At 35.1% G+C, this 16,172-nt stretch overlaps 1 protein-coding gene across 1 annotated transcript in view; it reads left to right on the top strand.

Moving 5' to 3' along the window:
- Positions 1-2,910: 2,910 nt before the first annotated feature.
- Positions 2,911-16,172, top strand: part of LOC130253407 (uncharacterized) — a 68,926-nt gene continuing 55,664 nt past the window's right edge. Inside the window, exon 1 of the mRNA XM_056491969.1 lies at positions 2,911-3,034. Coding sequence (XP_056347944.1) covers positions 2,911-3,034 — 124 coding nt within the window. The remainder of the gene's footprint in view (positions 3,035-16,172) is intronic.

The following is a 16,172-nucleotide window of genomic DNA, read 5'->3' as shown; positions in this document are numbered from 1 at the left end:
AGTATAAAGCACTTAGCAGTAGTGTTTTGTAAAAATAAAAATGTGCCAGTTTTTGGCAGTGATTAGTGATTTCAGGTATATTTTCATAACAACAGAGAGAACAGAATATTCATGGAGCAATCAGAATAAAAATCAGGAAAATAAAAATTACCAAAAAGAGAAAAACAAACAAAAAACCCAGAGCACAACCCTTCCCCACTCCCCAAAAAAAAAAAGAAAAAAAAGAAATGCTTATACACATAATCAGCATGGAACATTTCAGCAATTTGGCCAGTATTGGTTTGAATAATGAGTACAGAAGCAAGAATAACATCTTGCAGTGAAAACAACAGCACCAGTATTCTTGCTGGTTTGGTTTTGGTTTCTTTGGGGGAATTAATGTTATTCATTATATGAAAGCTGTTTAGTCCATTGGAGTGAGCCTGGGGAGTTATTCCAAAGTACTCTGTTATTCAAATATACAGATTTCTGATAAAGGGAAAGAACCCCACGTGGTCAGCATTTCTCATGGTGTTTCTGGGAGATGGCCACGGCTAAAACTTACATGTATTCATTTAAAAGATACAATTATTCTTCCCTTGGAGTTAGACTGGTCCATTATGAGATTGCAGGCCTGCTTTACTTCTGATCTAGCAATGAGGAAAATTAGTGGCAACCAATAAAACTGTCTGGATAATAAAATGTTAGTGCTAATGACATGACATTCATGCTATCAGAATTACTGAGAGTTTTACTACTGCTCTTTCTAGCCTTCTTTTGATAGATATGAGTAGTGGAATTGCTCTATGGGTGCTGTTGGAAAACATCTGATTCACCTGCAACCCAAGGAAATCCAAATAGTGCATTCTGAGACTACTCTATGATGTGTTCTAAAATGAGTGTCAAAACTAAGTGATTTGATTCAAATGGTACATTTGATACAAGACAAAATACTAATGTAGATGAACCTTTGCTATTTAGAACATTTCCCACTCTTATTAAAAACATGTAGTTTTCAGAAATGTTGTCGAAATTGGTAGAAATAGCTTTTAAAAACATCATGCATAAAACAAAGTAATTTGTTGTAGCCATAGTTACATGGCAGATGCAACAAATATGCCATTCTCAGTCTCATTCCAGGGTAGAATCAACTTTCAGGGAAAAAAATTTGGAATTAACTATATCAAGAACTAACACATCTTATGGTCTCACTTTCATCTTCACCTGTTTTGGAATTCATGCTCTAATTAAACAAGGATCAACTACAGAAATAAAATTTTAAATTTTGCTTAGGCTCTGCTCCGGTACCTCTAAAAGGCAAAAGATCAGAGAAAGTGTTTGCTGTTCTTTCATGATACTTCCATTTCTAGGTTTTGCTTTCTTTATCTTTTTCTTTTTGCAAATGCAATAATATTTTTCATAATTGTTATGGGAATTTCCAAGATATATTTTTATGAAGGAGATAGAAAACGTGTGGGATTTTTATCTCTCAAGAAGAGACTGGTAAGAATCAGGTTATGACCTTACTATTTAGTCCATAGCAGGCAGAAATCAAAGTTTACAAAATTCTCCATCAGTGGCTGAAGTATCTCAGTGCAAAGCCCACATGTGAAAATTGACTATAGAAGAGTAATGCACTATAGAAATGAAGAATAAATAAATCTCTTCAGCTCAGACCACCAATGTGCAGCATAATGGGGCTAATTCTGTTTGAACACTCTTTCTTGACACCTAGTGATACCATGCTGGATCAATAGCTCATAAAATGTAGTTTCATTGCAATTAAAACCTGCTGAATTTCTGCAGACTGGATTCTGATCCAAGTGACCAAGAGTTAAATTTCTGCATCCATTCGGGGACAGAGCACAACATGTCATTAACTTCTTAGGCAGCTGCAGAGTGTAAGAAAACTTGCTCAGAGAGGACATGCAGAGTAACACTCTTCCTCAGCATCCCTAGAATACAAGATTAGGGCCAGACTCAGCAGGAAAAAGGTTATTTAGTGATCTTCAATCCTGAATGAAATGTCTACTCACAGGTTTATGTCAAATTCTAGCCAGAGAATTTCATTTCCAAGGTACCTTCTGTTCAACAGGGACATTAATGAAATCATGGCCTTTTCTTTATAATTGATTCAGTGGTTTGACATGATAGTTTTGAATCAAAAATGAACCTCCTGGTTCTTCAGCTGCTGTGTTGCTACTGTCACTGACAGTCCTTGGATTTATTTCTGTGGACTAATAATGATGAAGCGTAACAACAGGAGGTAAATAATTGAAATAATAGTATTTTTAAATAAATGCTAGTGCTCTGCAAGACAAGAAATGTGTTTTTCACATGAATAATGTAATACCATTTGTGTGTACTGTTATGGATGCAGTATAATTATCAGGTAGATTTTGTGAGAAATATGTTCCACATCATTCTCTGTGACTACTAGGGGAAAAATTCTTCAGAAAAGAAAACCACACTGCCATCTTGAGCATTCATTTCCTGTAATTTTGCATGCTTCTTTTTCTTTGGGGGAAAGGTACTGGGAGCTTATTGATATCTGAAAACAGAAATGTCTCTCATTTAGATTATGTTGTCTTTTCAAAAGAGAATCCATTGACAACAAGCATGTCTGATTGACATGTCTAATAGGTTTTCTTTCCTAGAAAAGGATTTGTGGTCAAACCTGGACAGGAATTCCAGAGAGTAATAGCTTAAAATGGTAAGATCACTCCCTGATGGAGCTAAATTCAAGTCCTTGTTCTTTCTAATTCACTGGATTGATTCACCTTTGCTAATTGAGGTGTTTTCTTCCTGCTCTCCTTGTCTGGCTTTACACTGCCCCAGCTTCATGGTCTTTGAGGTGAACCTGGTGCAGGTGTATCAGCAGACATCAGCAGACATTCCAGCATCTTTCTTGATAATTCAAAACCCTCTAGGATGGATGCTCTGGCAATCTGCTTCTCTGAGAAACCTCAGTTCATAACAAAAGCATTTCAACCATTCATCCTGTTTGGAGACATTGCTGATACAAAGAGTCCTCATAAACCCCAGCTGCTGAAAGGTGAGGACATTTAAAAGCAGAGACTTTCCCTCATCCTAACCCTGCTGCTGATCCAGACAGCTTTTTCTCCCTGTCCCAAATGCAAATTTTTTTCTGGCTGTGGCTATAATCCCAACCTAGTTTTCCTGTCATCAAATTAGAAAAAGAAGAGTAGCATTTGGTGTTGGTACTTGTCATATTTCTTATCATGAGAACACATGTTAGAGGAGAATATAGAACAATCATTGGCATGAGTCAGTGTTCCACCAAAATTTGACGTTACAAGCTGTCATGCACATGTAAGAAAATATAGAATATAGCAAACTTACATTCAGGTACTCTGAGGAACTTTTTCACTCACATCCCGTGCAAGACATTTTATTTTTAATGTACTGCATGCTTCCTATACTCAAAAATTCCTGTTTACCCAGAGTTTTGTTGAAAGGAGCGAGGAGGAGGTGTATGCAGAACAAGCAGTAGATACATTTGAAAGACATTAATATAGCAACAAACTGAACATGTCTTCAAGTTTTCTATGCAGAATGATTGAAGATCCATTAAACAAGTAATCAACCTCCCACCCTTCAAATACCAGGAAGGAATACACTGAATGAATCACACTATTCTTTTGCACAACAAGTTCTTAAAAACTCTCAGAATATGTGTTGAAACATTTTATTTTAAAAATTAGATTTCAGTATGAAAAAATCAAGCCACAAATTATAGTGTTTAGAAATCAAATCTAGGTCTGCATTTTCAAATAATAGGTTTTTGCATGATTTGCTAAGACTTCCTAAGGTTGAATGTTAGATCATGGAAGTTAAAAATGCTAATTGAAATATTGAACTGAAGGTCAATGATGTACTTATAGAGAGGTGTCATTAAATATGTAAAATAAGATTTATGTAAATAGCCTTAAATTTGGCCTGTTAAAAGGACAAGCATCCTGAACAGAAGGAACTGTAAACTGAAATATAGTGACAGAGAAGTTGCCTTATAACCTGGAATCTTGAGTCCAGGACTATTCCTGAGAGCCAGAAACTGGAAAAACACAGGTGGCCTCTCTGAAATACATATGGGTTACCTAGAAACCAGAGATACCCTCAGATACCATTAAAAAGTGCAGAATCAAGCAATTGTAATGACAATTTGTTTTCTGAAAAGCTGGAAATAATCTGGGAATATAAAATGGGAAAGAATAGAAAATGTCATGACAAGTGTAAAATGAAAATTAACAGCATATATTGACTGTTCAAACTGGTGATGCCTTATGTCATGTTGTATATCAAGGATTTGAAAAGGGATAAATTTTTATGCAAAGTTGAGCCTCTGTCTGTGGGAACTTCCCACACTGCACAGCCTTGAGGATATGTGCTCTTATACTGGTGATAAAGCTGATTCACAAACAGTAAGTTTTCAGTAACCTGTAAAATACCTTCTGTGTTTTGCTGTCCTAGAAAAGTCTACACCTCCTTGGTTTTGCTGTTATTTATTGCTGGATATTGATACTGATTGATACTGGATAAAGATTATAATAGACTATATAACAGACTGTATAATTGATTGCCATGTTAATTTGTAATATCTTGGTATAGATCAATATAATCACAGAAATACTTGTTAGTGGTGGTTTTTGGTAGCCCCCTTGCTAAAGTGCAGGACAGACAAGCACTATTTTATAATTTTCCTGTGGTTGGTATTAAAAGAATTGGATGGACAGAGATCACAGACATGGAATGCAGGTGTTCTGAAGTTTTACTACAAACCTAAAATTTGAGAATGATGCCTTAAGTTTTTAACTTATATATTTTTCAGATCTTGCACTGCATAGTACACAGTGCATAATTCTGAGCTCCATATACAGTGTTAATAAGCTCTCTTTATATTTTGGTCAGACTAAATAATCCTTCTAAGCCTGAGAACCAAGGACACCCTTGGCCTCAGGCCCTGAAAAGTATAAACCAAAGTGAATCAGGAAGAAGAGCAAACTGGGGAAATATGGCTTTATTACCTGAAGCTGTAATTGGACAATTAACCCCTGATATGCAAATAGACCAAACTTAAATCTGTCTGAAAAACTCGTGGCCATTGCCCATTTGGGTGTGGCCTCTGTGAGGCTCCTGCACTGCCCAGAATGCATCTATTGAAGACATTTAATAAATATCTACTTTATTCTCTAGCTCTGTCTAGCCTCTGTTATAGCCTCTATTCCAAGGCATCAAGTAAACTAAATTAAAAGGGGGAGGTCTTTGACCTAATCAGAGAAATTTTAGGGAAATATATGAGGTGCAAGTTAGCTACAGTAACAACGTTATAATTTTTTTCTTTTTTTGCCTGTTAAAAAATAAAGAGGATAACGTTTTCACAGTAGAGGATTTTAATGCTTCATATTATCCCAAATTAAATCTCAATATGGATCAAAGGAGACATTTTCTTGACATGGAGACATGGAACAAAGCTAGGAAAAAGAAGTCCTGTTATTATTTAGAAATTTAAACTGTTTGTTTTTATGTCCAAGAAGAACATGTACACAAGTCATTACTTGGTCAAGAGACTGTCATGAAGGGTTGTGGCTGACCTACCACTCCTGGAAATCACTGGTATATTTCCACTTGTATAATGGATTTTGGAGTTCACCATGTGACATGTACTCCTGTGGAAATTACTTTTGAAATATTAGTCTTCTGGAAATAACATTTTAAAAATGCTATTATTCATACTAGTCAGCTGTAACACCATTATATTACTTGGTGCCATTTTGACCTCCCAGAAGTCACTTCTTGGTAGGACCAACCCAAAATGAAAACAGATTTTTCTTCTTTCCAGTGTTTTTACATAAATGGATGAATTATCAGTCTTGGAATTATGAAAGGCATAACTAAGTGTCCTGATTTCTGGCTTCAGCCAGGTACATATACTAACCCTAGGCTAGAAAATGGAACTTTCACACATTGGCTCAAGAAGAACCACTTTAAGTGAACAATCCTACCATGAGTAAGTTCTTTGATTCTTAATCAAATTTTAAAATTAGTTTCATACTACAATTGCTAAAGATGATGTAGTATTAACAAGAGTTTTTCTCAGTTGTTTTGACTTTGCAAGCAGAGTTTATAAGGACAAATGATAATAACTCCAGCAGTGACAGTAACCCACCAGGCAATACAATAATATCTTGTGTGATTATAAAATATTTATTGTGACAGAAAAAGAGACAAAGTGACAGAGAGGGAGCATGACATTTGTTTTCAAAATATGCAAATATTTTTTAAAATGTCATTTTGAAATAGAAAGAGGGAATAAACCACAATTAACCTATTATGTGATCCATATTAAGAGAAAAACAGCTTCAAATTTACTGAGCAATTGTTCTATGACAGAACCAAAACTGTTCTAAATGACCATGAAATTCTAAACCTTTCAGCTTGAATTCTTTAGTAGTCAAAGTTTGTGTTTGCTATTTTGCTATTTTGTCCCTCTGCTCCTGATTTTTAATTGATGTTCTTTGTCCCATAAAAATGATCACTAGGAAGGAATGCTACAGCTTTCACAAGTGAGGCCAGTGGAGAGATTGTAATTGACTCAATCACCCAGAAAGAAATGTAAAACATAGCAGAGATTAAACTCCTGGGAAGGTAATAAAGCATATAAATTGGTATAAGATTGGAATGGTTTCTCTTTTAGTTTTTTTTTTTTTGTTTTTTTTTTTTTTTTTTAGAAAAAGGAATGTGTTTTAATCCTTTTTGGGGTTTTTTTTTTTTGTTTTTCTTTTTTTTCCCAAAGCAAATAAATTAAGCACTATTAAATGATTCTACCAATAATTTCAAAGAAAATATATACAAATGACCTGGAGCAGGGAATAAAAGGAAATATTTCAACCATATCTGAAGGGAAATGGTAGAAGTCAAGAAAAAGGCCATTTTGACTTGTCAAACATTAAACATTCAAATTCAAATTCTGCATTTTATCTTTCTTTATCTTTCTCATTTTCTTCTTATCTGAGGAAGAAATAGATCTTTTACTTCTAATGGTTTGTCTTCCTCTGACAATACATGGCAGGACTAAACATAAACTGTCAGAGATGCAGTGTTGAAATGTTGAAAGCAAGCAAACAAGCTAATAAATGCCTTTCAGTAAGGTGCATCATCTGTCATTGGTTAAGCCTGCAAGGCTTTCACTTCTGGGAAGTACCACTGGAAGTTGCTGCTAAGAGTAACTCTTATTTTTACTGAGGTCAGCATTCATTCAGATTAACCTTGAATCAATTCAACTATTACCAGAACTTCTTCTGTGACTCTGAGCAAAAGGGAAAAAAGAATTAGCCTAAACCCTCTTATTTTAAAACTTTTTAATTTGATGGGATTTTTAGGTGTCTTTTTTTATTTTTCAGTTTTTTTGTTTTTCGGGGTTTTTTGGTTGTGTTTTGTTTTTTGTTTTGTTTGGTTTGTTGGGTTTTTTTTGTATTTGTGTCAGAAACTGAAGTCTGAAAGTATTTGCATTTTCAACATTTATTTTCAGGAAAAAAATAGTTTTTAATAAACAATTATTTGTTCAAAATACATTTTACAAAAATAAAAGATTTTTTAATGCAAAATTTTCTTGATTTTCAAGACTTTCTATGAAAGTCGATTGATAAAACTGTTTTTAAGCATGATAGAGTCAGATACTATGGTAGTTACTGATATAGAGATTTGTGTAGAGATAGGAAACAATAAGGAGAAAAAATGGCTCTGCTTCACAATTCTGGTGAACACATCACAGGCAGGAACTGATGAAATTAAGAGTCTATTATTTCATTCTTTGGTAATTCTGTAACTGTAATTCTTAGTGTCTCCATATATATAAGGACAATATAACCTATTATTTTGTGGTGAACATGTGTCCTCACAGGAGGCTGAAATTTATCATAGAATAAGGAAAAATCTTTAGCATACAGAAATTTTCAAAGTAATCTTCAGATTTCCCTCTTCCACCTCCAATAAACATAATTGCTTCATTTTATGTGCAAGACATTCTGATCTGTCTAGTTATTTAAATATACAACCACAACTTCAGTGAATAAATGGCTTTTCCTTTTTATGCCATTTAAGAGCTTCTAGACAGAGCCATGGGATTTTGTGATGATTTAGTGAAGATTTACTCTTCTTCAGTGGTAACAAAAGAGAGGTTTGGAAAACATTTCCATAATTTCATGTACAGGGTACCTTGTGGCATCAGAAGCCTCAGTCATTCAAGGGCTTTCCTGGAGAGACTTTTTGGCTCTTGACTCTGCACGTCTGCATCTTCCAGTTCCTGCAGGCATGCACAAACTGTGCTCCAGAGCTCATCACAACATCAAGTACTGGCACACAATGATGATCTATTACAGTCTGAAATAGGAATGATATTGGAGCAGGCAGAAAAACAGGTTTTCTCTATCCAAGATGCGAAGCCATGGGGTATATTCTACATGAAAACAAAGGTAGAAATGTGTCATAAGATAACTGTACCTGACTATTTCTATGGGGGCAATCAACAATTCCAGCTAATTGTTTAACATAAGCACTACAGAACCAAAATAACCTGCTGTGCTCTCTTCTGTTTTATCTCAAATAGGAGACTACAGAAGGTAATTTTTCTAAAATAATGGGTTTGTTTGAACACGACTGGCTCTGCTGACATTTTACACTATATGAAGCTTTAACAAAACTCTGACACCAATTAACACATATTCTTGTCATTATAACCAGGGAAAAAGGGAGCTAATACTGCTGTGGCTGTAATGTCAAATGGTGTGCTTACTCATAAGGTACAAAGGCTCCAAAGGAGTAAAAGAATTTTGTATGGATAGTCTAAGTTCCAAGTTGTAGCTCAAAACTGAATTCAGGTGTTTCAGTCACTGTAATTTCACTCAGCTCCACAGGACCACTACATGTTAATTCAGCATCTCTTTTTTTTCCTTAGACTTACAGATTTAATATTATTTCATATTAGCACATCATCTGAAATACTAGTCTGTGTCACTTTTTCTTTTTTTCCTGGAGTTTGTTATTAGCAGGGAATTCTGATTATGACAGGTTTTCCTCCTTGTGGATATTTCCCATTCTTCCCACTGCTGGAGACTCCATCAATGCCTTTTATTAAAACAGACTTCTTTTAAAAATATGTCTCCTCCCATTGCTTCAAAGAAGCCTGCTGTCTCTGTCATGCACTGAAACTTCTATTTAGTTCCTCAAATTTTCTTCCTCTTATTTACGGAGAATTTTGTTCACATCTCATATGAGGATGAAAAGGCCAACTTAATAGTTTGCTGTGTAGTATAAAAAAAGTGAAATAACAAATGTGCACAAATTGTTAGAATTGAACCTCTACAGACTGACTCCAGTTCCATTGTCTGTTTGGCATGGTGGACCCTGCATCACATTCTTTTTCCTGAAAGCTTTTGATTGAGGAAAACTTCTGATTGAGAAAAATTTTGTTCCTTTCAAAGGTTTTTGAATATGTAAAAAAGAAAAAGCCAAGTGACTTTTGCCCAGAAAATGTAAATGTTATAAGCTCATCATAAACAAAGTAGATAAAATGAAATTTATTTCAACTAAACAGAAGGTCTTATAAATGATTCTTTAAAATTTTGAAGTATAGAAGTAATCATTAAGTGTTTTGGACAAAATCAAGATACTACAGCAAGATATATGCATTGTTAGCAGTAAATTTCTGAAAAGGAAATAGAGCAAGAGAAAGTAAAGCTAGGATGATGAATAATAAAACAAAGGTAAGTGGATAACCTGGGAGCACTGAGACATTTGGGATATGTCAGCTGATGGATGGTTTTAGACCTACCTCAGTTTGCAAAGTGCTAAAGGACAGAAAGTCACATAAGAGACCGTGACTAATTCACCCTGGCCCCCTCCTTACTGAGCTGCTCACAGAAACACAGAACAGATTTTTAGGCCAAGAATTTAAGAAGCATCCTATACCCTCAAAAAAACTTACCCTCAAAAAAACTTGTCTATGTAACAAATTACTAAAATATTGAGCTTTACTATTGTAGAAAAACAAAGAAAAAAGAAAGGAAGTAAAGCTAGACATTCAAAATGTTTTGCTTTAGTATTGGTATTGGGTGTTTTTTCACCAGTACTAGTTTAGTCTTTTCAATATGCAGTTTTGGACAAAGATGTAACACTCTGCAGGTAGAAGAAGCCACTTGGCTTTTACATTACCCTTTCTGTCCTCAAAACTGATGACAAACACAATTACTCCTTAAATTAGACTTGTCCATTACAAATTACTTCTATTCAGTTCGTCTTGTTTAGAAAAACTTTTGAGATGTTTTTAGAGAAATAAAATTTGGGGCTGAGGGCACCGATCTCCAAATCCATGCTAATGATGCATCTCACTTGAAAAAAATGTCCTATGAACATACTCAGGGAATCACAGAAGAGCTGAGTTTAAAGGCATCCCTGGAAATCATGTCCAACCACCCAGCCTGAGCAGGGCTGCCTAACAGCAGGTCACAGTCATGTCCAGATGCCTTTGATACCCCAAAATATTTAGATATTTACAACTTTCACAATTTTCTTGGGCAATCTGTGCCAGGACTTGATCACCCTCACAGTCTAAAACCTCCTGTGTTTCAGTTTATTTCAGTTAATTTATTTTACTTATATTCAGTTTATTTATTTTAGTTTCAGTCGATTTGCTCTAATTAACTGAACCTGGCTCCATTCTCTTAAAAATAGTGGTAGGTTCAGTCACGAGGTCTCATTAAAATTTGTATTTAGTTTTTCTGGTCTACTGGTTGGATTATATTACCTTAGTAAGAATTCAGATTTTGTGTCAAAGTCATGGGAAAAAATAAGCAAAAGACATTAAATTGAGTCAAATTAAAAGCTTTCAATGTTTTAACTGTAAAAATGCTATCATTTTTGTTTCTTAAATGGAAAAATATATAATCACATGAATAAGAAAAAAGTCTCCTTTTTCATTATTTGTTAAATAATTAACTGCAAATTAATAAATAATACATTAATAATATATAATATTCATATATCAATATAATATATAATAATATTATATATTAAACTCCCTTCCTTATGAAACTGAAATTTATTATACTACTTTATTTATTAATACTGTTTTGAGTATTCTAGGAAAATTACATTGAAATAACTTTATTAATTCAAATGCTAGAAAATTGTAACTTTTTATACAAATACTTATGTTGTCTTTACAGTTTTTATTGAGTTAATTTTATACAAATGGCACAGATATAAAGTGAAAATGGGTGCTGCTAGCCTAAATGGCATTCCTGCCAAGAAATTAATTGGAGAAGCTACAATTAACATATATTAAATTAAGAAACTGTGCTGTATTGGAAAATAAATACTTTTGTAGGAAAAGCCACCAAGAGGCAAAAGTGTGATACTTAAAACAGATCTATAAAATTTCTATTGACTCAATTAAGGCAGCATAATGGAAAATGCATGTTTACATCAACACAGGAAGAGTAAAATTAAACCTTTTTATAAGAGCAACAAATCTGGTTAAATGAGTCAAGGGAAAATATTAAAAAATACATCATCTCTTAAGCCACAGAATCTTCCATTGTGGAGAATTTAAATAAAAAATTTGGTAAATTCATCCTATTTCGAGTTCATTTGAATATTTTTTGCTGTATCATGCTATTATTTTATGAGATCTTTTCACAGAAACTTTAGTTCTGCTGACACATGCATTGCCTGTTATAACCATTGCATAAGAAAATATGTTAAATCCCATGTTAACTACATACATATGGAAATAAAAGTACTAAAACTAGCATGACAAAGAAAGGATTCCCAGACTTTATTACACCTTAAAAAAATCAGCAACCAATATGCACAAAAAGTATGCAAACACATTTAACCAAGTTCTAAGTAAACGAAGAATGCTGTGTTGCAATTAACTCTGACAGAATATGGGAAAGACCTCTATAAAAAGAATGCATTTTTTTCACAAATAATATATGTATGGCATCTGGTTGTACAAAGGACTAAAGAAATATATAGAACAGGCTGTTCAGATATTGTGGCAGTGTGGGCAAGTGGAATGTCTTATTCATAGCTTGTGAAACTGTCAGCTTTTAGCAAATTTCACTACTTAATATCACAGACTAGAAGAAATTTCATGATCTTTGCTCCACAAAACTGCTTTCTCATGCTGGAGCACTCAGTGATGTTCACAAGAGGCTTTCCCACTGTGTTAGCTGAGCTGGAGGACTTACTTAACAGAATTCTTACTTCATTTATGCCTTTAGCTCTGACATGCAGTCCTTTAAAACAGGCCCCATGTGCCACTGTCCTTGAAAAACCTTACAAGGTTGAGAAAATTGGAAGAAAAAGGGAACTCAGGAGAAGAAACTAAATCTGGAAAATAGCACCTTCTAACTCATTTTTTGCCTTGCTCGTCAAGCTCTTCTTCTATCAATTGTGATTAGAATTGCCATAATAAAGAGCAATACCTCTCTATTCTTCAGCTTTCTAGTAGGTTCTTGCCAGGTTGCTGGAGATGCTGCTGACACTCTGCTAGGACTGAGCCTTCACAGCTCAGGTCATGCTTCAAAGATTCTTGTTTTTGCCAAGGTGAGGTGAGCAACAGCCTTCAGCTGATTTCAGGGTATTGAAAGACAGATGAAGCAGGGCAGTACACTTCTTTCTGTTACATCATTGTAGCCTTGGAAAGTGCAATCAGTGCCTTCTGAAAGCCAGATTCATTAGACACTTACTGGTTTGTGAAACAATGGTTTAGCCTCAGTAAATCCACTTTGAAACCACCAATACATTATATACAGGAGCAAGCTGGCAATTTTTTTAAATTTTAAATGGCTCTATAAGGTGCACTCTACTGGGCTTCAGTTTTTTGTCAGTCAGTAGTGGCCATTTGTTCTTTCCAGTGCTGGCTAAAATGTCCTTTGGATTGGCAGTGGTTTCAAAGATACAGTGTTAATGTTTCAGGTCAATATTCTACAAAATTCTATCAAAATCTGAGATTAGAAGCTGTTTAATTAGTTGCAGTATTGGTGATAGTGCTTTATCCTATCATCCTTACTGTCCCCAAAAGTAGATCTCATGCATCCTCAGTTGCTGAAATTGAATTAATAACTTGATGTACAAGAGTCAGCTGCAGATTCTCAGTGTTAGGAACTGCCAGATCTGGTAGCCTGGCAGAGGTGAGGGTGCTGAGGATCCATAATCCCACTTGTGACTGGGGTCACCCTTTATGCCTTGTTGTGTACAGACTTTTATCAGATAACCCAGCACCTAGGTACCTGTTTTCTTATCAACATAAGTGTACATAATGAACAGCATCACCACATGAAGCTGTGCTGAAAGGACCCCTGAACAGTCCCAAAATAAAGCTGCTGGGAGTCACTGTGACCTCTGTCTATCTGACACCATTCACATCCACACTGCAAAGTCCATCCCACTTGTATTATTCAGACTTTTGTCTTCATTTCATTCCACAGCACAGTTCTCCATAAACCTCTGCCCACAAGCCCCCTTCCCCCTTCAAAACCCTTCTTCATCTCTCATTGCTTTCATGTAGGTAGAGGGATTTCTCTCCATCACATTGTCCATAGTGTCTGGGACATTCAGTTCTGATAAAAAATTTCCTTATATCTTGGTTAGAGCTCTTTAGAGAGATCTTTATACATTCTTTAAATATTCTTGGCTCTGCAAATTTCTCCAACCATCTTTGCACTCAGGCAAAGTGCCTATTCCTCTTCCACAAAATGCAGGTTCAGATTTCTGCCTAGGTAAGAACTGGGAGAGCCAAGCCTAGTGCTCAAGTGAGAACAAAATTATTATCTGGTCCTTGTACTCTACAAAATATTTCCCCTTTGCACTTTCTGATCCTATTATATTCTAGATTTTAGTTATAAGTCTCACTGGCTGGCCAGGCCCAGCATCTCAGTGATATGATTTTATCATTGTCATTCTCCAGTAGTGAGGATGGAAAGGATATAAGATAATTCTGCAGTGGGGAGCTAAAAAAAACCCCAAATACATTACCCTCAGGTGTCTTATGTAGCTCCAAAAGGAGTGAATGCATCTTCCTGATCCACTGTTACTTGAATTTGTTGAATTCAAGTATAAAGGTTTCCAGGCATTGTATTTGATCCCTTTCAGTCATAACTTGCAGCTGTTGACCAAACTCTCATTGAGATAGTCTAGAAATTACCTCCTGTAAGTTTCCAGGACACAGTGGGGCTTCAGCATCCCAGGCCATACAGGAGGGGAAGAGCAGAATACATGCTGATGGACTCAGACATTACAGGTTCAGTCTGTATGTGAGAGCTTTGGTGGGTATTGCCTGCTGGTGATAGCTGTGGTGATAGTTCCATATCAAGGAGGAAGTATGGATGCTTTGTTCTAGAGCCACTGGACACTTGCAGCAGATAGACAGATAGCTCTGACAAGAATAGTTATGGTTGAAAGATTGATATCCAGGAAAGATTTAAACAGCTGGCTGGTTTATGAAATTATTAATATTTATTTATTTTAAATTATTATTATGCATATATTTGTTTCACATAGAAGAGTTCTCATCTAAACCAGTTCTTGATTGACAAAGCCTTGTTTAAAAATTCTGAAAGCTAATTTTGCAGTCTTTAAATCTAGATGTAATTGCTGTTTAAATAACTGTGATTTATCATGGAAATAAAGGAATTGGCATTTTTTACCACCTATATCACAAAAGAACTTTGCAATATTTAGATGACATGAAGCTGGAGAAGGTGGTCCAGAAACACTGCGAATGCCTTTGCATCAATATCTGCTGCTGTTTGGAGAAAGTTGACATTCTTGATGTTTCTTAGCCCTCAAAAGAAGACCTGCAAGTGGAAGACATGACTAATAAAGGTCTTTCTCAGTCTAGAATTTCTGTTAATCTGATTTAAAAAATGCTAGTATATATTTTAGACTGATAGGCATCTGTGAGTCAGAATTAGTGTAAAACTCTTCAACCATGAAACAAGATGATAACCAACAGGTGCAAAATCAGTTAATTTTCAGTGTTTGTCAGTCACAGACTTGCAGCCTGGATTAGCCTTGGCTCCTGTTGTCTTGTGCTGAGTGTCATGGCTGTGCATAGAAAGAGAGCAGGCAGAGAATCAATGAAAAATTAATAGAAAACTGAATTTCATTACTTGAAATGAATATTCATTACTGAATACAAAGAAATTTGTTCCATATCACAAATGTCATAAAAATTAAGAGGGGACAGAGTGACTTTGAACAACCTCACAAAACAGTGCAAAAATATGCAGTGAAGAAAAAATCTTTAACAAATTATTGTCGTTCATACTATTTTTAACAATAAACTTATCCCACTTAAGCATTGAGGGTGCCAGATGCATGAAAGGGTTCCCTACATTCCAAACCAACTCAAATGAGGAGACCAGCTTAAGTGGATTATGTATATAAAACCAGTAACATGAAGGTCACTTTAGCAATTAAAAAGATCAAATGAATGGAAGAGATATTTTGAGTGGTACAGAAATGATATTGTACACATGCAATCAATGAGCCACAAGTCAAAGATTTCAGCCTGTAGCAGAATAGGGTGGCTCTGTGTTTGTTAACTGCAAGGGAAGCACACCTACTTCCTAATTTCATTTTGACTTTTCAAGAACTTTACTGAAGGATACTAGAACTAAACATAATACTGTACATACAAAATAGGGGAGATTGTGTGTTTATTTTGGGTTTTCTGTTATTGTTTCTGTGTGGTTGAGTTCTTTGTCTCCTAGAAGTGCTATACTGAAGTGAATAATATCTGAAAAGAACAGAAAAGTTTAGAATTTTAGGTTCAAGCATTTTGCAAAGAAGTGCAAATATAAATGTATATCTGCATACCAACTTGTCACTGTCATATTCAATTCAGTGAGTGAGAAGGAAACAGTATGAAAAATATTTTTTAAAAATAAATTAAAACTCTGTGGAGTCAGGTATACATTTCTTAGAATTACACAGCAATACCAGCAAAGCAAGGCTAGTAAATTTTGTCTTACTGGAGATGGAGTGGTGTGTAATTACACCTGAAAAGAAATCAGGGATTTCAAGGGGTCCCATAAAGGCAAATTCCATAAGTGAGATCCTCTGCCATGTCATGAGTATCTTGTTCCCTAAATACACACATCAAT

This window comes from Oenanthe melanoleuca, chromosome 1 (genome assembly GCF_029582105.1).
Source record: "Oenanthe melanoleuca isolate GR-GAL-2019-014 chromosome 1, OMel1.0, whole genome shotgun sequence".
NCBI lineage: Eukaryota > Metazoa > Chordata > Aves > Passeriformes > Muscicapidae > Oenanthe > Oenanthe melanoleuca.
The sequence above is the reverse complement of the archived record's forward strand: the minus strand, read 5'-3'. Positions and strand labels throughout refer to the sequence as shown.